General features: G+C 43.3%; 1 protein-coding gene across 3 annotated transcripts in view; it reads left to right on the top strand.

The window, feature by feature from the left end:
- LOC140384723 (transmembrane 7 superfamily member 3-like) overlaps window positions 1-24857 on the top strand; it is a 34252-nt gene extending 9395 nt beyond the window's left edge. The window contains exons 5-12 of one of the 3 annotated variants that reach the window (XM_072466676.1): window positions 2863-3034; window positions 5976-6153; window positions 12995-13087; window positions 14616-14696; window positions 17535-17687; window positions 19542-19639; window positions 21132-21294; window positions 21698-24857. In XM_072466676.1, coding sequence (XP_072322777.1) covers window positions 2863-3034; window positions 5976-6153; window positions 12995-13087; window positions 14616-14696; window positions 17535-17687; window positions 19542-19639; window positions 21132-21294; window positions 21698-21870 — 1111 coding nt within the window. In that variant the 3' untranslated portion in view covers window positions 21871-24857. The remainder of the gene's footprint in view (window positions 1-2862; window positions 3035-5975; window positions 6154-12994; window positions 13088-14615; window positions 14697-17534; window positions 17688-19541; window positions 19640-21131; window positions 21295-21697) is intronic. The other 2 variants (XM_072466677.1, XM_072466678.1) reach the window with 2 other exon arrangements.
- Window positions 24858-25353: the final 496 nt, after the last annotated feature.

Raw genomic sequence — 25353 nt, 5'->3', positions numbered from 1 at the left:
TCACTCCAGGAGTGATTGCACGTAGAAATAGGGGGCGGGATTCTCCAATAATGGGGCTATAGAACATCGAACAGCACTGTACAGGCCCTTCGGCCCACGATGTTGTTGTGCCAACCATTTATCCTCATCTAAGGTCAACCTAACCTCCACCCCTTCAATTTACTGCTGTCCATGTGCCTGTCTAAGAGTCGCTTAAATGTCCCTAATGACTCTGACTCCACCACCTCTGCTGGCAGTGCATTCCACACACCCACCACTCTCTGTGTAAAGAACCAACCTCTGACATCTCCCCTATACCTTCCTCCAATCACCTTAAAACTATGTCCCCTCGTGACAGCCATTTCCGCCCTGGGGAAAGGTCTCTGGCTATCCACTCTATCCATGCCTCTCAGCACCTTGTACACCTCTATCAAGTCACCTCTCTGCCTTCTTCGCTCCAGTGAGAAAAGCCCTAGCTCCCTCAATCCTTCTCAAACCAGCCAGGGGCGGTTTAGCACACTGGGCTAAATCGCAAGCAGGCCAGCAGCACGGTTCAATTCCCGTACCAGCCTCTCCGAACAGGCGCCGGAATGTGGCGAGTAGGGGCTTTTCACAGTAACTTCATTGAAGCCTACTTGTGACAATAAGCGATTTTCATTTCATTTCATCCTCAGCTGAAATATTATGTACAGTTCTGGGTGCAATGCCATAGGAAGGATGTGAGCGCATGGAGGAGAGTCTGGAAGAGGTTCACAAGAATGGTTCCAGGGATGAGAAACTATGAGGATAGATTGGAGAGGCTGGGACTGTTCTCCTTGGAGCGGAGAATTTATAGAAATGTTCAAAATCATAAGCGGCTGGACAGAGTAGATGGGGAGTAACTGTTTCTGCTCGTAAAAGGATCAAGAACGAGAGAGCACAGATTTAATGACTTGCAAACTAAACAAATGTGATGTGAGAATAAATGTTTTCACAACGAGTGGTTCGGGTGTGGAATGCGCTGCCTGGGAGCGGAGGCAGGTTCAATCGAGGCCTGCAAGAGGGCATTAGATGATTGTTTCGGTCCATTAATGGGATGTGGGTGTCGCTGGCCCGCCCCTAATTACCCTTGAACTAAGTGACTTTGTGGAACATTTCAGCGGGCATTTAAGAGTCAACCACATTGCTCTGGGTTTGGAGTCACATGCAGGTCAGACCAGGTAAGGATGGCAGATTTCTTTCCCCGAAGAACATTCGTGGATCAGATGGGTTTTTAATGACACTCGCCAATGGTTTCACGGTCATTTTATTGTTTCATTTGAATTCAAATTTCACCATCTGTCCTGGGAGGATTGGAACCCAGGTCCCCAGAGCATTACCAGGATCTCTGGATTATTAGTCCAGCAACAATACCGCTACAAGGGCACGGGGAAAAGCCAGGGGAATGGAGCTAAGTCATGTGACGTTTGGAGAGCCGATGCAGACACGGTGGGCTAACTGGCGTCCTTCAGCACTAATGATTCTGTGACATTGAAAAGGTGATGGTGAACCACTGCCTTGAGCTGCTGCAGTTTGTTTTGTGAATTTACTCCACAATCATTTTGGGTAGGGGTGGAAGGACTTTGACACATTGACAACGAAGGGATGTTTATGTCTGCCCAGGTCCGGATAGTCTGAGTTGGAAGTGATGGAATTCCCAGGCATCTGCTGCCTTTGTCCCTCTAGGTGATAGAGGTTAATACATTTACCAGTTGTTCATTCGGGGAAATGATGAGGCTGAAGCCAGTGATTATGTTAATTCATAGTGAGAGGAATGGAGTTCCATTGTTTCCTGGCTAGCGACTTCAAAGTAGGAGGGACAAAAATCCTTCAAAAGGATAACACTTAGAAGCCTCCCAGGTAGTCTGTCCCATTCTGAACAGGAGAGTACACCAGTGACGTTCTCCCCTCAGGATCACATGATGTCTCTTCCTGGTGAGACTGGCGGCGCTGACTGCCCCTGCCACCTCCTCCCAGACGATGTTCAGGAGGACCGGCTTGAGTCTGCAGCCCACCCTGGGGAAGAGGATGTCCCTCCTCTGCTCATTGACATTGAGCAGTGGGTCCACTTCAGACTCCCGAAATCGTTGGCAGGAGGTTTTCTCTCAGCCATCGTGATCGCTGCAGTGAGTGTGTCATAAGCGGAGCACTTAAAAGCAACTCCCGTCTGACAGGCTCTTCAACGCTAATTCCGGCCCCAGCGGTTACACCGCCCGCTGGGCTGGGAATTGCTTCAGTTTCTCACCGGGAGAGCGCTGGCCCGTTTGCATGTCCTGAATCGAGGAACGAATAGCGCCCCCCAATGGAAACATGAATCACACGCTTTTCAGTTCTGACGCGAACTGAGCCTCCGAAACAGAGAATCCAGCCTTAATTTTCAAGTATTCGAAACAGTGGACGAGATTGTCTTTTTGGGAGACTGGAGACCATGTTTTCCCACCGGATGAGAATTGCTACCAATTTACGTTCCCCCTAGGAGTGCAAATCAGGAAGCAATTCAGTATCCCTTGCGGCTGGTCAACCCACCCACCCATCCCCAGGAAAATGACCCCTGTCTGGAAGCTGGAGAGCAGCCCAGGCAGAGGCAGTGACAGAAACTCCAGTTGTCATTAAGATCCATTAGCATCCTCCCGCTGGCATGTGGCGCAAACTGATCCAGCTGCCAGTGGCAGGGGATGGAATGGGGGGGGGCAGAAATTAGCGATCGGTGTAGCGCCTGTCGCAAACCTTGATTTCAGCCGGATGCCCGATTGCGATCCAAGTTGTCGGTCGTGGGGCAGAGAATCCAGCCCAATGTTTCTGAAACCAATACTGCCAGCTTAATATTCATGTGTATATATATATATATTTTCTTGCATCTGATAGACAATTGGCACCTCCTGCTTGTGATGTTAAGACAGATGTCCACACCCGATGGAGACTGACCTATGATATTTACCAGTATTTTCTACCTGAGAGTGACCTCACCATGGAAAGTCTATCAAAAGGAATGAATAAAATGTCATCTGTACAAGAAATCGAAAGGAATGGAATAAAGGTAATTCAATATATCATTTATGTACGGTAAAATAATTCTCCCGGTTTACAACTTTTAACTTGGCTGAAATCCACCTGTGACACAAGATAGTTGTTACTTTTGAGCTCAAGGTATCCAAATTTATTTTTGCTTCAGTAAGTTGTCGCTTTAGTAAGTTTTTTTACTATCGCAACTTGAACTGCGCCCCATCTTGTTTGTGGATTGTTGCTGTGTGAAAATTAACTGTTTGCAGGCAATATTTCAAAAACGAAGTATTTGACTGAAAAGTACTTGGGAACATTCCGAGGATATATCAGGTGCTCTATAAATTCAAGGTATTTGCTGGTGGAAAGAGTGGCAGAAAAAATGAATGTGATGAAGTGATTCATTTTGGCCTGAAGAACAAGGAGAGACAGCCTAAGAGTACAGTTTGCCAAGTGATGAAGGAGCAGAGCCACAAATCATTGAAGGGATCAGGGCAGATTGAGAAAGAGTTAATAAAGATTGATGGATCCTGCCCGTGATTAACAGGGAGATGGAGGACAAAAGCAAGGAATTTCTGATAAACCTGTCGAAAACACTGACTTGGGTCCTCGGCTGCAGTATCGCAGAATGGTGCTGAAGTTATTTGAGGGGGAAAGTGCAATAAAGCATGGTTCTAGGAATAAGAAACTCTTTTCATTCATTCAAGAGATGTGAGCTTCGCTAGCTAGCCCAGCATTTACGGTCCATCCGTAATTGCCCTTGAGAAGATGGCGATGAGCTACTTTCTTGAACCGCTGCAGTACACGTGGTATAGCTACATGCGCAGTGCTGTTAAGAGAGGCAGTTCCAGGACTTTGAGCTGGTGACAATGAAGGAACAAGAATATAGTTCCAAATCGAGATGGTGTGTGGCTTGGGAGAGGAAATTGTAGGTGGTGAGGTTCTCCTGTATCTGCTGCTCCTGTCCTTTGTAGGTGGTACGGTTTGTAGGTTTGCAAGATGAAGTCGAAAGAGCCTTGGTGAGTTGTTGGTCTGCAGCTTGTAGATGGCAAACTGCTGCTACTATGTACCACAAAGGGAGTGAATGCTTAAGGCAGTGGAAGGGTGCTCATCAATTCTGCTAGTTGGCTGTGAACGGTCTGTATCTTAAGTGTTGTTGGAGCTGCACTGCTCCAGGCAAGTGGAGAGTATTCCATCACCCTCCTGATTTGTGCCTTGTAGATGGTGGACAGGCTTTGGGGCATCAGGTGGTGAGACTTCCCAGCCTGACCTGCTCTTGTAGCCATGGTATTCGTCTGACTAGTCCAGTTCACTTTCGGGTCAATGGAAACAACAGTGATGTTGATACTGGAGGATTCAGTGATGGTAATGCCGTTGAATGTCACGAGGCGATGGCTAGATTCTCTCTTGTTGGAGATGGTCATTGGCTGGCACCAATGCAACTTGCCACTTGTCAGCCCAAGCCTGAATGTTGTCCAAACAGCATGTGGGTATGGACTGCTCCAATATGAATTGCTGCGAATGGTGCTGAATATTGCGCACTCATCAGCGAACATGTCCACTTCTCACCATATGATGGAGGAAGGTCATTAATGAAACAGTTGAAGATGGTTTGGTCTAGGACAATATCCTGAAGAACTCCTGCAGAGATACTGTGGAGCTGTCTGACCTTTAACCGCCACAACCATCTTTCTTTGTGCCAGGTATGACTCAAACCAGCAGAGATTTTTCCTCCGGATTCCCATTGATTCCAGTTTAGCTAGGGCGTGCCATACTCGGTCTAAAGCTGCCTTGATGTCAAGGGCAGTCACCTTCAACTCACCTCTGACATTCAGCTCATTTGTGCATGTTTGAACCAAGGCTGTAATGAGGTCAGGATCTGAACCCAGGCAGAACCCAAATTGAGCGTCAGTCCACAGTTTATTACTAACTACCACTTGATAGCACTCTCCATGACCCCTTCCCTATGTTGATAATTGAGAGTGGACAAACGATGCAGCAATTGACTGGTTTGGATTTCTCCTTTTTGTATATAGGATGCACCTGGATAATTTTCCACATTGTTGGCTCGATACCAGTGTTGTAACTGTTCTGGAACAGTTTGGCTAGGGGCTGGGCAGCTACTGGAGCACAACTCTTCAAGTACTGTTGTTGGGGCACATTAACTTTGCAGAATCCAGTGCCTTCAGTCATTTTGTGGTATTATGTGGAGTGAATCGAAATAGCCTCAGAGTGGCACCTTTGCCTCCTGAGATGGAGGAGATGGATCATCCACTTGCACCTCTAGCTGAAGGGTTGTTGCAAATGATTCAGCCATTATCTTTTCTACAGACATGCTGGGCTCCTCCATCATTGAGGATGGGGATATTTGTGGAGTTCCCCTGCCAGTGAGTTGTTGAATTATCCACCACCATTCACAAATGGATGTGGCAGGGTTACAGAGCTTAGATCTGATCTGTTGGTAGTGTAATTGCTTAGCTCTGTTTATTACTTGTGTTTATGCTGTTGTCATGCAAGTAAACTTAGGGTGTTGTTTCTGATAAGGCAGCACGGTAGCACAGTGGTTGTGCCAGGGTCCCAGGTTCGATTCCCGGCTTGGGTTACTGTCGGTGCGGAGTCTGCACGTTCTCCCCGTGTCTGCGTGGGTTTTCCTCCGGATGCTACGGTTTCCCCCCACAAGTCCCGAAAGATATGCTTGTTAGGTAATTTGGACATTCTAAATTCTCCCTCCGTGTACCCGAACAGGTGCTGGAATGTGGCGACTAGGGGATTTTCACAGTAACTTCATTGCAGTGTTAATGTAAGCCTACTTGTGACAATAAAGATATGATTATTATTATAATTAGCACTAAGTGCAGTTGACACAAACCATCAATGTTAAATGCAGTTTTGTGAGACCAGATAAGGAAAGTCTCTTAATAGTAACTTAGCTTGTTGGTATATTTGCAGACTTAAGGTACTTGCTCTTACTACAACAGATCACCACAAGAAATTCGTTCCAGCAGTCAATAACCTATGGAAACTCTTATATTGGCACTGGTGTGATATACAATGTTATTGTCAGGGACCCTCATTTGAAAACCTCTGCGTCTTATGCTCCTGTATCCACATATGCCTGCAGTTTGTCTTCTGAAGGATACCCGTGTAAGAACTCAGGTAAGGGAAATACATAAGTTAAAATGTAACTTCACATATGTTACCATTGTCGCCATTTTAGCAAATCTAGTCTATGGATTGTGCAAGAACAACAAATGAAAAGCTGAATTGGTGGGAAAGTTTGAATCAGTAAAATGTCCGGGGATATGTTGTCTGATCGCCCAGTCAGCGAAGCAGATGTATGAGATCGGGACCCCAGAGGGATGAAAGTTATTTTTACTTTGGCAGGATTTGACAGTTGTATCATTTTGTTTGCAAATGTCAACCACGACGTTGTCAGGAGATATTCTTGTTTTTGTACATCACCCATAACCTTAGTACAATTTTGAAAACAGCTGATAACAGATGAACTTCAATTTTTTTTTTCTCCAACCACCCCCCACCCCAGGACTTTGAATTTCAGCCAATGTCATTGTGAATTGACCAGTTTCAAATCTTACATCCTTTTAAAAAATAAATAAATTTGAGTACCCAATTCTTTTTTTCCCCAACTAAGGGGCAATGTAGCGTGGCCACTCCACCTACCCTGCACATCTTTTTGGGTTGTGGGGTGAGACCCACGCAGACACGGGGAGAATGTGCGAACTCCACACAGACTGTGACCTAAGGCCGGGATCGAACCCAGGTCCTCAGCGCCGTGAGGCAGCAGTGCTAACCGCTGTCAAGTCTTGCATCCTGACCGATGTTACAGGCACTGACATTTCCTGATCAATTATATTCTTTTGACTTTTTTGGGGACTTAAACAGTTTGGAGACCGGTTCAACTGAAGCCTTCAAAATAGACAGGGTAGAGTCTAATTTATTTATTTATTTTTTAATTTGACATCTGTGATATAAAGATTGTGTTGTGTTTGTTTTAGCAAAAGTCTGTAATATCCAAGTGAGTGCAACAAAATGAATTCTATCAAATGATTTTTTTCTTTACCATAAATTTGAATGACATTTTTTGCCCTTTTTAATGTGACCATGGTTAATGAGATTCTAGTTCTTTCATAAACACGTTCAAGCTCATCCTTTTTTCAACAGTTTCCAGAAATACTGAGGTTGAAATTTGGCACCGCCACAAGCTGAAACATTGGGTCACTGGAGGGCGGTTTTAACAGCAGTGGACAAGAATCTGTAGAATTAACATTGGTGGATACGCATAATCTCAGCGTTTCGTCTCCCATGTGGTTATAGTAATTCATAGAATTTACAGTGGAGAAGGAGGCCATTTGGCCCATCGAGTCTGCACCACCTCTTGGAAAAAGCACCCTACCCAACCACACACTTCCACCCTATCCCCATAACCCAGTAACCCCACCCAACACTAAGGGCAATTTTGGACACTAAGGGCAATTTAGCATGGCCAATCCATCTAACCGGCACGTCTTTGGACTGTGGGAGAAAACCGGAGCACCCGGAGGAAACCCACGCACACACTGGGAGAGCGTGCAGACTCCACACAGACAGTGACCCAAGCCGGGAATCAAACCGGGGACCCTGGAGCTGTGAAGCAATTGTGCTAACCACTGTGCTACCGTGCTGCCCAATAGCATTTGGAAAAATCTAAAGCTAAATAAATTGTAACATTTGGCAGTCTATCCTTAGAATCTATGGGATAGAATTAGATTTATGTAGGTGTATGCAATGCCTACGTAATAGTTAAACCGGCCAATTTAAATTGGAAGTATAAAATGAGGGAGCATGGCAAAGTTAATTTTGCCTGTAAGATTGCTGTGCTATTTTGTTTGTCACAGCCAATCTATCTATTCAGCTGCCTGCACTTTTCTCCACATCCCTTGATCTCCTGGCTTGCCAAGTAAATACCAGCCTCCTCTTTATTTTTAGGCACCCTGTTAATGAGACCTCTGATTTTCCAAGACATCGTGTTTCACAATATCTCACCCTTTCAGTATGAAGGGAGGTTTTTTTTGCATTCCTTCGTACCTGTCAGACATGCAAATGTACGAATTAGGAGCAGGGGTAGGCACTTAGTCCTTCGAGCCTGGTCAACCAGTCAATAAGATCATGCCTGATCCGATTGCAACCTCCAATCCATATTCCTGATGCCCCCCACCCCTCCGAAAAGCTTTCACCCCCATTGGGTCGGATTGGTTTATTGTCACGTGTACAGAGGTCCAGTGAAAAGTATTTTTCTGCGAGCAGCTCAACAGATCATTTAGTACATGAAAAGAAAATGCATAATAGGGCAACAAAGGTACACAATGTAAATACATAGACACCGGCATCAGGTGGAGCATACAGGGGTGCAGTATTAATCAGATCAGTCCATAAGCGGGTCATTTAGGAGTCTGGTGACAGTGGGGAAGAAGCTGTTTTTGAGTCTGTTTGTGCGTGTTCTCAGACTTCTGTATCTCCTGCCCGATGGAAGAAGTTGGAAGAGTGAGTAAGCTGGGTGGGAGGGTCTTTGATTATGCTGCCCGCTTTCCCCAGGCAGCAGGAGGTGTAGATGGAGTCAATGGATGGGAGGCAGGTTCGTGTGATGGACTGGGCGGTGTTCACGACTCTCTGAAGTTTCTTGCGGTCCTGGGCCGAACAGTTGCCATACCAGGCTGTGATACAGCCAGATAGGATGCTTTCTATAGTGCATCTGTAAAAGTTGGTAAGAGTTAATGTAGAGTTTTAAAAAAAATTAAAAAAATTTGGAGTACCCAATTTTCTTTTTCCAATTAAGGGGCAATTTAGTGTGGCCAATCCACCTAACCTACGCATCTTTGGGTCGTGGGGGTGAAACCCACACAGGCATGGGGAGAATGTGAAAACTCCACACGGACAGTGACCCAGGGCTGGGATACGAACCCGGTCCTCAGCGCCGCAGTCCCAGTGCTAACCACTGCGCCACATGCTGCCCCTTCTTGGTGGTAGAGTTGACGTGGGTGGACCAGGACAGATTTTTGGAGATGTGTACCCCTAGGAATTTGAAACTGCTAACCATCTCCACCTCGACCCCGGTGATGCTGACAGGGGTGTGTGCCATACTTTGCTTCCTGAAGTCCGTGACCAGCTCTTTAGTTTTGCTGACATTGAGGGATAGATTGTTGTCGCTGCACCACTCCACTAGGTTCTCTATCTCCTTCGTGTATTATGACTCATCCTTGTTCGAGATCTGACCAACTATGGCTGTGTCGTCAGAAACATATAGATGGAATTGGACCCAATTTTGCCATGCAATTGTGTGTGTACAGGGAGTAGAGGAGGGGGCTAAGTATGCAGCCTTGTGGGGCCCCAGTATTGATGACTATTGTGGAGGAGGTGTTGTTGTTTATTCTTACAGATTGTGGCCTATGGGTCAGAAGGTCGAGGATCCAGTTGTAGAGGGAGGAGCCAAGTCCTAGGTTTTGGAGCTTTGATATGGGTTTGACTGGGATTGCGGTGTTGAAGGCAGAGCTGTAGTCAATAAATGGGAAATCCAGAATCTATCTAGCTCTGTTTCCACTGCCTTTTCAGGAAGAGTGCCTTCAAATGTCTTTTTAAGGTGCAGTTCCAAAGCTTCACGAGCCTCTGGCAAGAAAAAAATCTCCATCCCTGTCTTGAAAGAGCAACCCCTGAAAGAGCAACCCCTTTTTTTTAAACAAGTGAATCCTCGTTTTCGATCCTACAAGAGGAAACTGCCTCTCCACATCCACTGTCGAGACCCCCTCCGGATCTTTATAGATCTCAGTTAATTCACCTCGTGCGCTTCTAAACTCTAGTGGATACAAGCCTAACCGGACCTTTCCTCATAAGACAGTTCTCCCATTTTAGGTATTTGTCCAGTAAACTCTCTCTGAACGGCTTCGAAGGCATTTACGTCTGTTGTTAAATAAGGAGGCCAATATTGTACACTCTACGCCAAATGTGGTCTTACCAATGCCCTGTACAACTGAAACATAACCTCCCTCCTCTTGTATTCCAGACCCCTCACAATAAATGGTAACTTTCTATTAGCTTTCCTAATTATTACTTGCTGCACCTGCATACCAGCCGTTTGTGATTCGAGCACAAAGGCATTTATGTTATGGGTGAGGTGTTTTCAGAACCCCAAAATGTATCATGGGAGTTCAACCAACCTCTCCCTTTAATGGATTGTTGCTTTTGAAGCACGCGGCTTGTTCTCCAGGTGTGGTATTACAATTATGGACACGTGGGTTTTTAAACACAGAACAATGTTTATTGCATGAACTCAACTTAACCTCTTAAATAAACATTGGATCTCTTAACACCCCTTACTTCAAAGACAACCCCAAAAATATTCCAACACTAAATAGTCCTTCAGTTATCCCTTTCAACATCCATGAGACTTAACACCTTTAAACAGAAAAACATCAGGTTAAAGGCTTTACTATTATGAGTTTAAATCACCCAAATGATCCAGAGATAGTCTTTCATGGCAGAGATCACAGCAAATCCAGCTCACTGCAAACACAGACACTCCCCAAGGTCTTTTCCTCAAAAATGAAAACTACAAAATGGCTGAACTGTGCTCAGCTCCACCCACTCTCTGACATCACTGTTTTCTTAAAGGTACATTGCTTAAACATCCATTTCTTAAAGGTACACTCACATGACACTTGGATACCTCTGAAACTCGGAGCTCTGCAGTCTCTCACCATTTGGATAATGTGCTTCTTTATTCTTGCTAAAATGACAGTTGTACATTTACCCACATTATCCGTCAATTGCCAGAACTTTGCCCATTCACTTAACTTATCAATGTCACTTTGTAGCCTCCTTGTGTCCTCTTCAACACTTCTATCCTACCTATCTTTGTGTCCAGTAAGCAGTCTTACAACACCAGGTTAAAGTCCAACAGGTTTATTTGGAATCAGTAGCTTTCAGAGTGTAGCTCCTTCATCAGGCTACGCTCCAAAAGCTAATGATTACAAATAAACCTGTTGGACTGTAATCTGGTGTTGTACGATTTCTTACTGTGCCCACCCCCAGACCAACGCTGGCATCTCCACATCATGGGTTGGATTCTCCACACCCCGACGCCGAAATCACATTCGACGACAGGGCGGAGAATCTGTTTTCCCGTACGAAATCAGGACCGTCGCCTGCTCCGCGATTCTCCACCGTCCCCTGAAAAGGGCCGTACTCGCCGAGTATCCACCGCCCCAGGCCATTGCTCTACGACACCTGCCTGCTAGCCCCCTGCAAGGCTGTGAATCTGTGGCCTTTTGATGCCAGTTTTCCTGGTGTAAAAGACCAGTTTTCACGACGGCGTGGGGACATAATCCCCAAAACAGAAAATCCAGCCCATATCTTTGCGTCATCAGCAAATTTAGCAACCAGAACTTCTTTCCCTTCATCCAAGTCAATTATATAAAGTGAAAAAGGCACTGATCCCTGTAGCAGATCACTTGTTACATCCAGCCAACCAGAAAAAAGACCCAATGATGGCTACCCTCTATTTCCTGTTATCTAGCCAATCATCTATCCACGCCAATAACCCCCATAACATAAGCTTTTGATTCCGCAGTAATCTTTGTTGGATATTATAAGTGCCTTCCGGAAATCGAAGTACAGTAAATTCAGTAGTTCCTTTATATTCACAGCGCTTACCCACCGGTTTCCTTATAGGTTAGATGGGGTTGCCGGGTTACGGGGATAGGGTGGAGGTGTGGGTTTGGGTAGGTGCTGTTTCCAGGCCAGTGCAGACTCGATGGGCTGACTGGCCTCCTTCTACACTGTAAATTCTATGATTCTATGTTTCCCTTTAAAGAACTCCAATAAATTAATTAACTAGTTAGTGATGATTTCCCTTTCACGAAATCATGTTGACTCTGCCCGATTGCATTACAAGTGCCCTGTGATAACATCTTTAATAATAGTTTCTTAACATTTACCCAATGATAGATGCTAAACTACCTGCCTGTAGTTTCCTGATTTCTGTCTGCCTTTTTGAATAAAAGAGTTATTTCGCTATTTTCCAATCTAATGGAACCTACCCTGAATCGAGGGAACTTGGAAAATTAAAACTAACACATCAACTATTTTGTGAGCTGTTTCTTTCGAGACCTGAGGAGGAAGTCCCCCCAAACTCGGGGATTTGTCAGCCCGTAACTCCCAACAGTTTGCTCAATATCTCTTATCTGGTCGCTCTCATTTTCCTGAGTTCTTCCCACCTTTCTATTTCCAGAAACAGCTGTAAAATCAGGAAAGTTATTTGAGTTCTAAAATACCAGTTCAGACCATCGGCAATTTCCTTATTTTCTATTATTCATTCCCCAGACTCACTTTCTATAGGATCAGCTTTATTGATGCTTTTCTTATTTAAACATCCATAGAAACTCTAGCTAGTGTTCTTTATTTTTGTAACTAGCTTTTTCTCAATCTCCAGTTTTTCCATGTTTGCTAATCTTTTTGTCATTCTTTTCTCTTCTTTATGTTCTGTCCAGTTTTCTTACCTTGTTTTGATAAGAGAATTAATCATGTCAATTTTCTATGTTGTTCAGGCTGATTTAATAACTTATCCCTCACTGTACCAAACTCCCTTGTAATAATCGTACACCGCTATGTTCAGCAAGCTACTGTTTCACTTGTAATAATATAACATATTGCCCTGTTCTCGCCCACAAAGAATTATTAAAGCTGTCTATGCAAAGAGTAAGGGATGACAAAATGTTTTCATTCTGAGGAGAATGTTATAGAGTATGATTTGTCAATGGAAGCACATTTTTGATATGTGGCAGTATTAACAAAGATGTCAAATTGCCACTTCAGTGGTGAAGAAAATCTATTGGTATCAGTTTCATTTTTCGTTTTGATGTTGAACAGAATCCCCCCCCCATAGTGAAAGATTTTTAGTGATAAACAGGTTCCATCCAAAACACATGATTTATTTTCTGTTTTACAGATAAAAATGTTGTCTACATAAAGGTTTTGTGCACAGTAATTGGAGTCTATGGCTTAATTCTCTGTTTGATTGGGCATAGAATCTTTGAAGCAGGTAATGTGTTTAAAAATGTCTCAAGAGACTCCTTCCAATTGGATTTCATTTTGCAATGTGTAAAATGATGTTCTTGCTTCTTCGAATCATGTTGCTTCCTCCCTCCCTTATGATAAAAACTCCTTTAGATTTTCAGCAGTGGAATTGGTTTCAGGAAGCGTTTCCCGAGGGATTTAAATATAAAAGAGGGTGGATACTAAATACTCTCTGAGCAAGCAGTCTCTCGCGCTCTGGTTCACTTGCCTCCTCGCTCCCCCCTTGCTCCGAGGGCTAAGAAAGGATTTTCTGTATGTATCACTTTTATGTTGAATTCTGAGTTCAGATTTTAAAAACAAAACTACAAATACTGAGTTCCAGGAGTAATTAATCCACTAGCTTTTAAAAAGAAGGGTTAAAAAAAAAAATCAATGCTACATGTCGCGCGCACAGTCCTCGATACAGAATGATTGCCGACTGGATGATAGAGTTGCTGTCTCCTCTTAGCATTTATTTTGTATTGTTTCTCCTGCACTTGCTATTCAATAAATGTTTAGGCCCCACAACCTAGTTTTGATAGCATTGCACACTGGATTTGACTGTGCACTTTGCAGAATCTCAGATTACAGGTTTTGTGATATTATGGTTACCATCAATGGAGAATACTTACTCTACCAGATTGGGGACGTGATCTACCGGCCGCGTTACGCCCCAACTAGAGCGCGATGCAGCCGGTAGATGCCGGGAGAAACCCCCGGGAGGTTTCCCGGCAGCCAGTATGTCTTGAGAGATGTATCCAGACCAGGATCTGGATCCCATCCTTAATGGTGCACCTAAATCGGTTTTGAATGCACTGAGGCATGCTCACCCGGCACCTAGCGATCTCCCCAGGGAGCCCCAGCCTGGCACCGTTCAGTACTGATCCACGCACTGGACCAGCCGGAACGGCACCCAGCCATATCCCAGGCATTCAGAGGCCCCTGGGTGGTCAGGGCACGGTCCACTCGGTAATAGGAAAGGCAAATAGAATACGGTCCTTATTTTAAAAGAAATGGAGTATAAAAATAGGGAAGTCTTGCCAAAGGTATTAAAGGCACAAGTTAGACCACACTTGGAATGCTGTGAGTACCTTGGCCTTGCCACCTCGGCGGGGTGTCATCACTTGGGGGAGGGCAGGGTTTAGCGTAATGCCCATGTGTGTCAGGGGGTGACATTGCCCATGGATGAGGGTGTGGGGGATCACGAGCCCCCTTCGAGATCGGGGCACCCTTTCAAAATGGTGGCCCGATCTCTGAGGAGTCGGTCTGGACAGCAAGTTCAGCTTCCCAGTGATGGAAATAATTCTAAATGAGGGCTAACCTGGAGAGAAACTCCCCAAGGCCCCAGAAAGTGACTAATTGTGGTTAGGTAGCGGTGGGGAACTCGCTGAAAGAGCTGGTGGGAAATTCCCAGCAAAACCCGCCACAAATGACACTTAGAAAGTTTCCGTTAGATCGCTCCCTAGATTTGTAAAGCAGACTAACCTGTTTTGTTTTTCCAACTGTTTTTATAGAATTTCTGTTCTTTGGATTCTTGATCTTTGGATTTATGAGCTTTGTGTTGGTAACACGATTCTCTGCACTCAACTTCATTCGTAAGTGTGGATTAGGAAATTTGACATGCAGAATATTCTTTAGTTTCCTGTTTCTTCAACTAAATCCTTGTCTGCACCTCGGCCTTTTCAATGTTTTTAAAGCATTTTTGCTATCTATAGGATGTGCTCTTATAATCACACTGGTTAGCTCAACTAAAATTTTAATTGCGCCCTTGGAAAGGTACTAAATAACCAAGGGGCAAAGGGAGGGAAGGCAATAAAGACAATAACTATCATGAGAGAAACAGTACTAGGGGAAACTAATAGGTTTAAAGGCTGATAGGTCCCCTGTGCCTGATGGGTTGCATCCCAGGATATTAAAGGAAGTAGCTACAGAAATGGTGGATTCATTGGTATGAATCTGTGAATCTTCCAAGAATCCTTAAATTCTGGAAAAGCCCCAGATGATTGCAAAATTGTTATTGCAACACCTTTTCTCCAAAAAAAGGAGGACGGCAAACAAAAAACAGTAACTGTAGGCCAGTTAGCTGAACTTGTGTCATTGGGAAAATGTTAAGAGTCCATTATAAAGGATCTAATAGCAAAGCATTTAGAGATGCATAATATAATCAAGCAGAGTCAGCATGGCTTCATGAAGGGGAAATCGTGCCTGACAAATTTATTAGAATTCTTTGGGGTGGTAATGAGCAGGGTAGATAAAGGGGAACCAGTGGATGCAATATATTGGGATTTTCCAAAAAGCGTGCAATAAGATACTGCAGAAAAGGCGACTTAATAGATGAGAGCCCATGACAAAGGATTTGCTAATTGATCGAAGAGTTGGAATAGAGGGGTGTTTTCAGGCCCTGTACCGAGTGGAATGCCACGGATCAGTGCTGGGGCGGCAATTATTTGCAGTATTATTAATGACTTGGACGAGGGAGGTGAATGCACTATTGCCAGGTTTGCAGAGGAGACAGAAATAGGTGTAAAGGCAAGTGGTAAGGATGGCAGACTCTACAGAGATATAGACAGGTTAAGTGAGTGGGCAGAAACTTGGCAGATGGAATATAATAAAGGGAAATGTGAAGTAATGCACTTGGTAGGAAGAATAAAGAAGCTAAATATTATGTCAGTGGAGAATTATGTCAGAAAACTGCACCACAGAGATATGGTTGTCCTTGTCCTTGTCCTACAAAAAGCTAGCATGTATGTCCACTCGGTAATAGGAAAAGCAAATAGAATACGGTCCTTATTTTAAAAGAAATGGAGTATAAAAATAGGGAAGTCTTGCCAAAGGTATTCAAGGCACAAGTTAGACCACACTTGGAATGCTGTGAACAGTTTTGGTACCTTTTTTCTAAGGAAGATGTACTGCCATTGGAGGCAATCCAGAGAAGGTTCACCAGGCTGATCCCGGTATGGAGAGATTTTATCATGAGGAGAGGTTGAGCAGGTTAGGCCTATACTCATTGGGGTTTAGAAGAATGAGAGGCGACCTTATTGAGACACATCGGATTCTCAGGGGGCTTGACAGGGTAGATGCTGAGAGGTTGTTTCCCCTTGTGGGATAGTCTAGGATCAGGGGGCACAATCTGAGTAAGGGGTCACCCACGTAAGATGGAGATGAGGAGGAATTTCAGGAAGAGAATTGAGGGTTATGGGGATGAGATGGGAAAGTGGAGTCGAGGACCAGCCGTGATCTCATTGAATGGCGGAACAGACTCAATGGGCCTACTTCAGCTCCTACATCTCATGGTATTGCAACAAATTTTATCAGATTGCTCAAGAGAATGCGGCAGCTTTGTAAAGTGTAATTAAAGTGTCAATGAACTGACGCCCATGATAGGAAAGATGATATTAAATGTTATTAACATGCATGTTTTATTCTGTGTCTGGATATTTCTACTGCTTTTTGTGATACAAATATGTGTCACCCCTTGATTTGTCAAACTGTTAACAGGGATCTTTTCATAATACAGTTAATGAATGAATGGCCAGATCCATTCTGCAAACAAGTATTCGTGCGTCTACCAAGTAAAGTAAAGTCATCATAGTCCCAGATGACCACTGGCTGCTTTCCCCTTCCAGTGGGAGAGCTGGCTGGTGATGAGGATCACCACACCTCAGGCGAGGGGCAAAGTTGCGAAGACGGGGCCTTCATGAATAACCTCAGCCAATATGGAAATTGAACCCGCTTTGTTGGCCTCACTCTGCATCATGAACCAGCTGTCCAGCCAACTGAGCTATATCATTGAAATACGTGCAGTTGTGACCTGTATTTACCGACTCAATTTACTGGACTTGACTTCGAATTGGTTTTCTTTTTATTCTCATGGAATGCGAGGGTCCATGGCAAGGTCAGCATTTGTTGCCCAACCTGAATTGACATGTAGTGAACACCCTCCTTAAACTGCAGTGCTTCACCCGGCGCAGGTGTACACCCAGTGCTGAGGGAATGGAGATCTAGGATTCTGACCCATCAAAAATGAAGGGGGAAGCAATATCGTTCCAAGTCAGGATGATGTGTGGCTCGAGCTGAATTGGCAGGTGGTGGTGTTGCTGTGCATCTACTCCCCTTGTCTGAGATGAGTTGCTGCAGTGCATCTTGTAGATGGTACATGCTGCTGCAACTAAGTCGGAAGCTCTTCTGTAAACTTCATAGAGCATTGAGAATCTTCTCCGAACCAGAGTAACAAGATCAATGTAATATTACCCTAAAATGAGAAGATTGTGCAAAACAAGTGCACCGTTAAATATCTGTTGATGTTCTAAATTTACACGATGATTATCCGAAAGACTAATTGTGGACCTCATTAAAGGCCTTCCTGTTATGCCAGCTCCATGAAATAATTTGATCAGTTTCACACATGCTATTTCTTCCCCCTCCCCCTCCAGATCGGTTAACCATTACAGTAGCAGCAGGTCTGCTAGGTGGGGTGATCGTGACACTGATTCGGTGTATTTTGGGTATTCCTGTACCCTGTGTAGCATTCGTGGGAATGGTGCTGGGATTTTTGGTGGCAGCAATCGTTTTTTTTACTCCCCTTGGTAAGTCAAAGGAGAAAATCGTTATACCCGTTGGTTTTGTAGAAATAATTGTGTAGCTCCTCATTTATTTCTCGACAATCGTGAACTGGATATTCAGGATATTTGACGTTTAGGAAGGAAAGGAGGTGGAGTCACGCTGGTAATAAGGGACGGGATCAGTGCAGTCGTGAGTGAGGATCTCCGATCAGAAGAACAAGGCGTGGAATCTGTTTGGAGATGGAGTGAAAGCAGCAAAGGGCAGTGGACATTAGTTGGAGCGGTTTATAGGCCACCAAATAATAATGTTAAGGTGGGACATAATATTAATCAGGAGATGAGAAAAGCATGGGCAATACATGTCGTAGGTGACACCAATCTGCTGATGGACCGAGTTGAGATGGATGAAATGCACCAATTAATAAAATTATATTCTGAAAATATGAACAAGAAAGTGGTGACTATCTGTCACTAATGATATGCATGAGAACAGAGGCTTTGCTGTTTCAATGGAATAAATGCTGCCAAATGCAATTATGGCATCCCTACAGTACAGAAGGAGGCCACCCGGCCCATCGGGACCTGGGTTCAATTCCAGCCTCGGGTCACTGTCTGTGTGAAGTTTACACTTTCTCGCCGTGTGTGTGTGGGTTTCCTCCGGGTGCTCCAGTTTCCTCCCACAGTCCATAGATGTGCAGGTTAGGTGGATTAGCCACGCTAAATTGCCCCTTACTGTCTCGGGATCTGTAGGTTAGGTTAAGAAGTTGCGGGGGTTTGACGGGGATTTGTTCCACATTGACGTTGAACTTGCAGCCCACTTGTGTCGAAATTGGTGCCAATTTGTGCTAATCATATGTTTGAGCTTGCAAGATTAGATGCCAGGTTTAGAGGCTGGGTGGCAAGGGGATGGAAGGAATGAGGGGTTTGTTTCTGGAGGGACGCTTTGCGAAGTTAGAGGTTCTGTCAGAGAAGTTTGGGCTTTTGCAGTCAGAACATTTTAGGTATCGGCGGGTTTGGGACTTTGCGAGGAAGGTCTTCACATCTTTCCCAGTCGTGCCCCCATCGTTGCTGTTGGAAGGGGTGCTGTCACTTGCCAGGATGGAGGAGGGGAGTATTTCGGGAATTCACGGGAAGATCCTGGCAGAGGATGCTGTAACCCTGGAGGGGATGAAAGCCAAGTGGGAGGAGGCGTTGGGGGCGGTACAGGAGGAGGGGGTGTGGTGTAAAGTCTTGTGAAGGGTGAATGCCACTTTGTCGTGTGCGGGACTTGGGCTTTTACAGTTGAAGGGGCTACACCGGGGGCATTTAACAAGGTCTAGCATGAGTTCCCTGTTTTAAGGGAGTGGAGTAAAGGTGTGAGCACTGTGGGCGGGGCCAGCAAACCCTGTGTATATGTTCAGGTCGTGTCCTGAGCTTGAGATTTGGGTCTCCTTCTTCAGCACCACGTCTGAGATTCTACAAATTAAATTGGAGCCAGTCCCTTCGGGGCCATATTTGAGGTGTTGGGACTGCCGGAGCTGTGAATGGGTGCCGGGGGTGAATGTCTTATCCTGAGCTCTCGCAGGCGGGTTGTGCTGGAATGGAGATCAGCATCTCCACCCAATGCCTCATGGCTGGGAGATCTTATAGAGTTTTGAGAAAATGAAGTACACCATTAATGATGCAATTGAGGAGCTCTACAAAAGTTATCACTGTTTATTTTATACTTTAAAGAGCTTGTCACCATCAGCTGTTGGGAGGGGGGTAGAGTTCTGAGGGGTGTGGGTATAATTGTTTTTGATTTGTTTTCCTGTTTGATTGTTTTGTGCTCATCAGAAAATGTTCAATATAAATATATTTTTCAAAGGTTAGTGACCTTTTTCTATTCCTTCCAAACAGCAAATTTTACGATATTTCGTAATGACATCAACTTCTGGATTATTTTTTGCTGTGTGATGCTGGTCGTCCCCACGGTTCTGATTCTGCGTCCCAGGGCAGTAAGTACCTACAATTCAAATTGTGATGCTTATAAGGGTAGATATTCAGCACCAGCAGTGGGATAACCACTTGGGGAGGGGGGTCAAATAAGGTGCCCGTTTCCAACTTTTCTCCTCGCTCAAATCAGGCATGGATTCAGCTTCTGTCATTTTCTATAAATATAAAGTATATTATATATAAAGTATATTAAGTATAAAGTCTGCCTTTTTTTGTCATGTTCACTGAAATGCAAAAGCACTTCCAATGTATTAAAGTGAGCCCTATGCCTCTTTGGGTAGATGTACAACAGTCCAAGTACTGCAAGGGCAGTCACTGAACCAGCATGAATCCCTTCATCAAAAGTGGATTCTGGGTCAATGTTCCAGCGGGTTTGATGGAAAGTGCCATTCTCAATGTCCCCTGACTTACAGGCTTCGAATGGTTTGTGCCATTGTGCTCTTACCTAGGCGGAGATCGGCAGCTAGTCCTCCTGAGATGCTGTAATTGCTGTATTTGTGCATTAATCTCAATTAAAACATTTATCTCAATTTAGATGGGGTTAATGGGTTGTGGGGAGAGGGTGGAGGTGTGTGGAGGTAGGGTGCTCTTTCCAAGAGTCAGTACAGACTCGATGGGCCGAATGGCCTCTTTCTGCACTTTAAATTCTATACACTCGCTGCAAAACATTAGGATAGTTAATCGTGAAAGTATATTTTGAGGAGATATTTGTGTTCCCGCAATGACAATCGACCTTTCTGCCCAGAAACTGAACAATTTAAGACAGTGGAGCCTCATTTGTATGGGTGCTAAATTGTGCGAGGATTTAAAAACTTTCCTAGCTCTTATTATTTTCCGAGTTCTTTCTCATTCTCCCCTTTTTATATTTCTTTTGCTACCTGGTTTGACCCTCATCTGTTCCCATCACTTTCTCAATCCTTAACTCTAATTTGTTAAGGAAATTGCCTCTGAGGGTGGTGGTAGTGGATCGGGTTATTCACTAATCTTCTAGATGCCCCGTTGGAATTCCAACATCTTGAGGTGGAGACTGAGGGAAACCGTCCTAACTGTTGAGGTGCCCCAGTCCAGCAAATACTGGGCCTATTAACTGGTCATACTATCGCATGGCAATCTTCGAGACCTCTGCATGCAAACTGGCTGCTGCATCTGCCTGCAAAACCGTGATTTGTGTTTCAACATTGCCTGCCAAATATCTTGAGGATGTCCAAGATGTTCTAAAGTTCAGTACTTTTACATTTTTCTTCTTGATTGGTGTTGGTGTACAAGCTGTTGATTGAGGTTACAATTTGCCTAATGTACACAATCATCAACCAATAAATACTAGGATTTTTCCTTTTTGTCTGAAACCTCGAAGGTTCTTCTGCTACTCCTTCACATGTAGTCAGCACATGCATGGTCATTGATTTCAGAAACATTAATGATACCAAGACTGTTTATTTTGCAGAATAAGTATTACATATATTGCTTTTAATAGTGTTATGTTTTTTTTAATAGTTGAACATCATCACGTGTGCACTGGTGGGCTCTTATGCTGTAATTGTTGCTATTGGCGTATATGTCTACACCAGCCTGACTTACATAGTTCTAAATGTCATCAAACGAACAATACACCCAGATTTTGCAAAGGTGGAAAGTGACGCTCCTTTCCAGCGTACAGGTAGGTATTGAGTGAAACCATCATCTTGGGGTCGAAGAACAAATGAGTATGCTTCTGTTTGGGTAGATATGAATACAAATTAATTGCCTCTTTTTTTAACTAGGGTTAGTTATTTAGATCATTGATCAATTGGCTGAAGTCTGCTTACTTCCATAAATTAATAAGTGGTGTCAGTATTTTCTGATACTTTAAATTCTGAGCATGCTGTTGATCATTGCAATGTAACTTTGTTAAGAAGTTTGGTGCTGTAGTTACATGAATGGTAATAGGACGATGTATTTGTATATTTGGCTAATTGCTTAAGCAAGCACACTTTTGCTTATGCATTTTTGTCCGTATAATGAACGCCACCGGTGGTTGTTAAACTATGTTGATATTTAAGTTTTAATTATTTCTTCTCCAGATTTCATCTTGACGTCAATATGGGCCATGCTGTTTGTTAGTGGTGTATCATTGCAGTTTATTTTGGAAAGAAATAGATTACCTTTTCCACCCTGTCCATATGATAACTGGAGGAGGAGGAGGAACACAACGTATGGAGAACGAACTCCTCTGTTACGGCCGCCTGATATATGACTATATTTACAACCTTTGGCTTTTTATGTGCGTATTTACTCTTTGTCCGTATGTTGATCCTACAGTGATGCTGCGGTGTCCTGCACTAATTATTCTTCAAAATGGAGAATTGCATTGCCCTTGGATCTTTTGAGTTTTTTAAGTCGGAATGTCCTTTCAAGTCTGTGGAAATAATCAATTTTAGATTAATTTGTATTGAATATTCCCCTGTCACTTTGACCAATTTTGTAATGGATCCAAATGGCATTTGACTTGATACCAGGTTATATATCCATTTGCTCACTCTTGTGTCACCCATGCGACCCTTGGCTGCATATTTTACATGTGGCATTTCAGGAGCGCGTCTGAATAGCTTCATTATAGCTATTCGACATCTGACCATCAAAGGTGTGTGAATGCTCCCGTCTGGAAATAGGGGGGGGGAAGAAAAATTCCGTCAGTTCCTAGCACTGCATGTGAAAATGACCACTGATATTTAAATGTTTTAGCTGAATTCAAAGCTTTGAGAAGAATTTCCCAGTGTATATGGAGTATTTAAAAAGGAAGTAATTATTGAATAAAATGAGAATCCGTGTTTCCTAGCTGTATTTTAATGTTTTAACATTTCAAATAAATGGAAAGAGATGGTCTTTTTTGTAACTAACATTAGCACAATGTTAACAAAGTTTACACATTTATAGTTTTTCACATAGCTATCCTAAAATGTAACTGAATTGTTCTGAATATAAATGCATCTTCTTTCCACTTTACATCTGAATTGTACAGCTTCGTACTATATTGTGGTCTTTTATAGAATTCTAATGGAAAATAACAATTGTGAAATATTACATTTTCATTGGATTTGATTATGGTTGTTCAAAGTGCCAAACAGAAAACCACAGTTCAAGACAAATATCTTTTAATGGCTTGTCTTTCATATTGGACTTTACTGCAACACTTTCAGTTCTGAATTTGCAGATATCTGTTGTGGTTGAGTGTTTACAGGTTCAATCTCTGCCAGGTGCTGACTTAATAGATCACTATTGGGCAGCACGGTGGCGCAGTGGTTAGCATTGCTGCCTCACGCGCTGAGGTGCCAGGTTCGATCCCGGCCCTGGGTCACTGTCCGTGTGGAGTTTGCACATTCTCCCCGTGTTTGCGTGGGTCTCACTCCCACGACCCAAAGATGTGCAGGGTAGGTGGATTGGCCACGCTAAATTGCCCCTTAATTGGAAACAATGAATTGGGTACTCTAAATTATTTTATTTTTTTGAATGAATAGATCACTATTAGAATGATGAAGGAATAAGTTAGTTTGGATAATGGGTGGGAATATTATTTGTGCTTTCTAAGTTACTTACTATTCAGCAATCAATAATTTGGAGGGACCTATTTTAACCTAATTGTTCGACTAGATCTTGCACAAGACCCTTTATAGAAGACGGGCACCAATCACTTCCACCCACTCCTTTGGACTTTGTTGCAGAAGTAAAAGGGAATGTTTAATCCACTGTGTAACCCAGTTCCGCATCATTTTTATTAATATATCTTGACGCAAGGAATTATTTCTGTCCTGTTTGAGAGAGATGAAATGTTAATACACATCTTGAATGTGAAATGGCTGTTGTCAGGGTGGGAGACTAGGCAGATTTCAAGTTACTGTGTTAATCTGAATGGTCTGAGAACGTCTTTCCTCCATACCCCAAGACAATAATATTTGGTGGCCTAATAGAGATGAGACCTTCTGCAAACATTCACACCAAACCTGAATGTCTCCTCACTGTGACAATAATGTTAATTTGCTCTTAATTTTGTTTGCATTGAATTCAGAGAATGCTCTTCTAGGCATGGTTAAGTTTTCATTTGACGTTTAGAAATTGTGCAAATTAATTCCTTTGCCCTTTTTCGAAATGGTTTATTTTTTTCTGAACCTCTTTGTTGTTTTGAAGCAATTTATGCCATTAACAAAAACTAGTAAAGAACTCAAATAACTAAGTCTGTGGACATTCCTCACGGCATTTATATATGTAGGAGTAGGCCACTCTCTCCCTCCATGTTCTAATATTGAAATAGATTGTGGCTGATCTGTACCTTGAAGTTATGGGCCTATCGTTTGTTCTGTATCATTCCACCAACTTCCTCAACAGATAACCTCTAGATTTTTTGATTTGTAAGTACTTTTGTCATTGCATCGATTAGAAAAAACAATGGATTGATCCCATCTTGAGCCTTTGTGGTGGTTGATTTTTAAAACGACAAAGTTGAAATGATTTATCTTGATTCTACTGAGGAGGTGCTGCCTCACCGCTCATTCCTCATGGGCACTGTCCCATTGTATAAGTCTGTTTGACAGGTGGGTGCATGCACATTCTGCAGCCCAGACAGTCTCATTGAATGGTTGGGGGGAGAAACACTTCAAAACACGAACTCTGGAAATGAAATCCGAAATTGCTGGACATGCATGTTGGCCTCAAAAGGTATTTTTTAAAAACTTAATGCGTAGGAGGTTCTGCATCTGACAAGTTATGCTGGCTTTTCTGTTTCTGTTCTGTTCAAACTTCTAGAAATTGGGTTTTCAATTAAAAGCACCACAATTGGCGTAAAATTGTTAGCAATGTTTTACACTTGAGTAAATTGATCAAGCAAATTATATAAGTAGAATAAAGCAGAACTTGATGCATGCAGTATTGCACACTTTAAATTTTATTCGTCATTTGCAATGGTTTTTGTACATTTCAAGGGATCTTTATGAACACAACCTTTTGAGTGCTTGTTATTGACTGTACAGATGAAACTAATATAAAACTTAAAATATGGTCACCGAACAGGTACATATGTTCATGTATGTTGATGCAAGTCTGCTTTTACATTTCTATCTTGCCAATAGCTACGGTGTTTTTATTTTCTGTATAGAAATTAATTTGGCCTGAAGTCCGAGAGGTATTTTGTTGACTTGTAAATCGCATGTACTTTTAATTATTCAAATTAAAGTTTCTATTTCTAATAAATGCTAGTATTTTAATTTAATTCTTCCGTTTGAAAGCTGGTTAACAAATTTATGCATATCCAGCTTTGCTGTCATATTGGGCCAGAATTTTCTGGAAAAAGGATGAGATCATTGCACGTTAAAGCGTATCAGCCAGCAGGCTGAGGAGATGATGAGTTGCGAATCTCCAAAACTTGCTAGCTGATTTATCCCACTCCACCATTTACTTTTCACCAACAAATCCCAGCTATGCTATTTTTTAAAAGACTTTTTCGGGATTTGCCCTCTTGCCAATTAAGTTTGAACAAAGAACAAAGAAATGTACAGCACAGGAACAGGCCCTTCGGCCCTCCAAGCCCGTGCCGACCATGCTGCCCGACTAAACTACAATCTTCTACACTTCCTGGGTCCGTATCCCTCTATTCCCATCCTATTCATGTATTTGTCAAGATGCCCCTTAAATGTCACTATCGGCCCTGCTTCCACCACCTCCTCCGGTAGCGAGTTCCAGGCACCCA

The sequence above is a fragment of the Scyliorhinus torazame genome, chromosome 10 (genome assembly GCF_047496885.1).
Source record: "Scyliorhinus torazame isolate Kashiwa2021f chromosome 10, sScyTor2.1, whole genome shotgun sequence".
NCBI lineage: Eukaryota > Metazoa > Chordata > Chondrichthyes > Carcharhiniformes > Scyliorhinidae > Scyliorhinus > Scyliorhinus torazame.
This window is presented reverse-complemented; position numbering and strand designations above follow the sequence as displayed.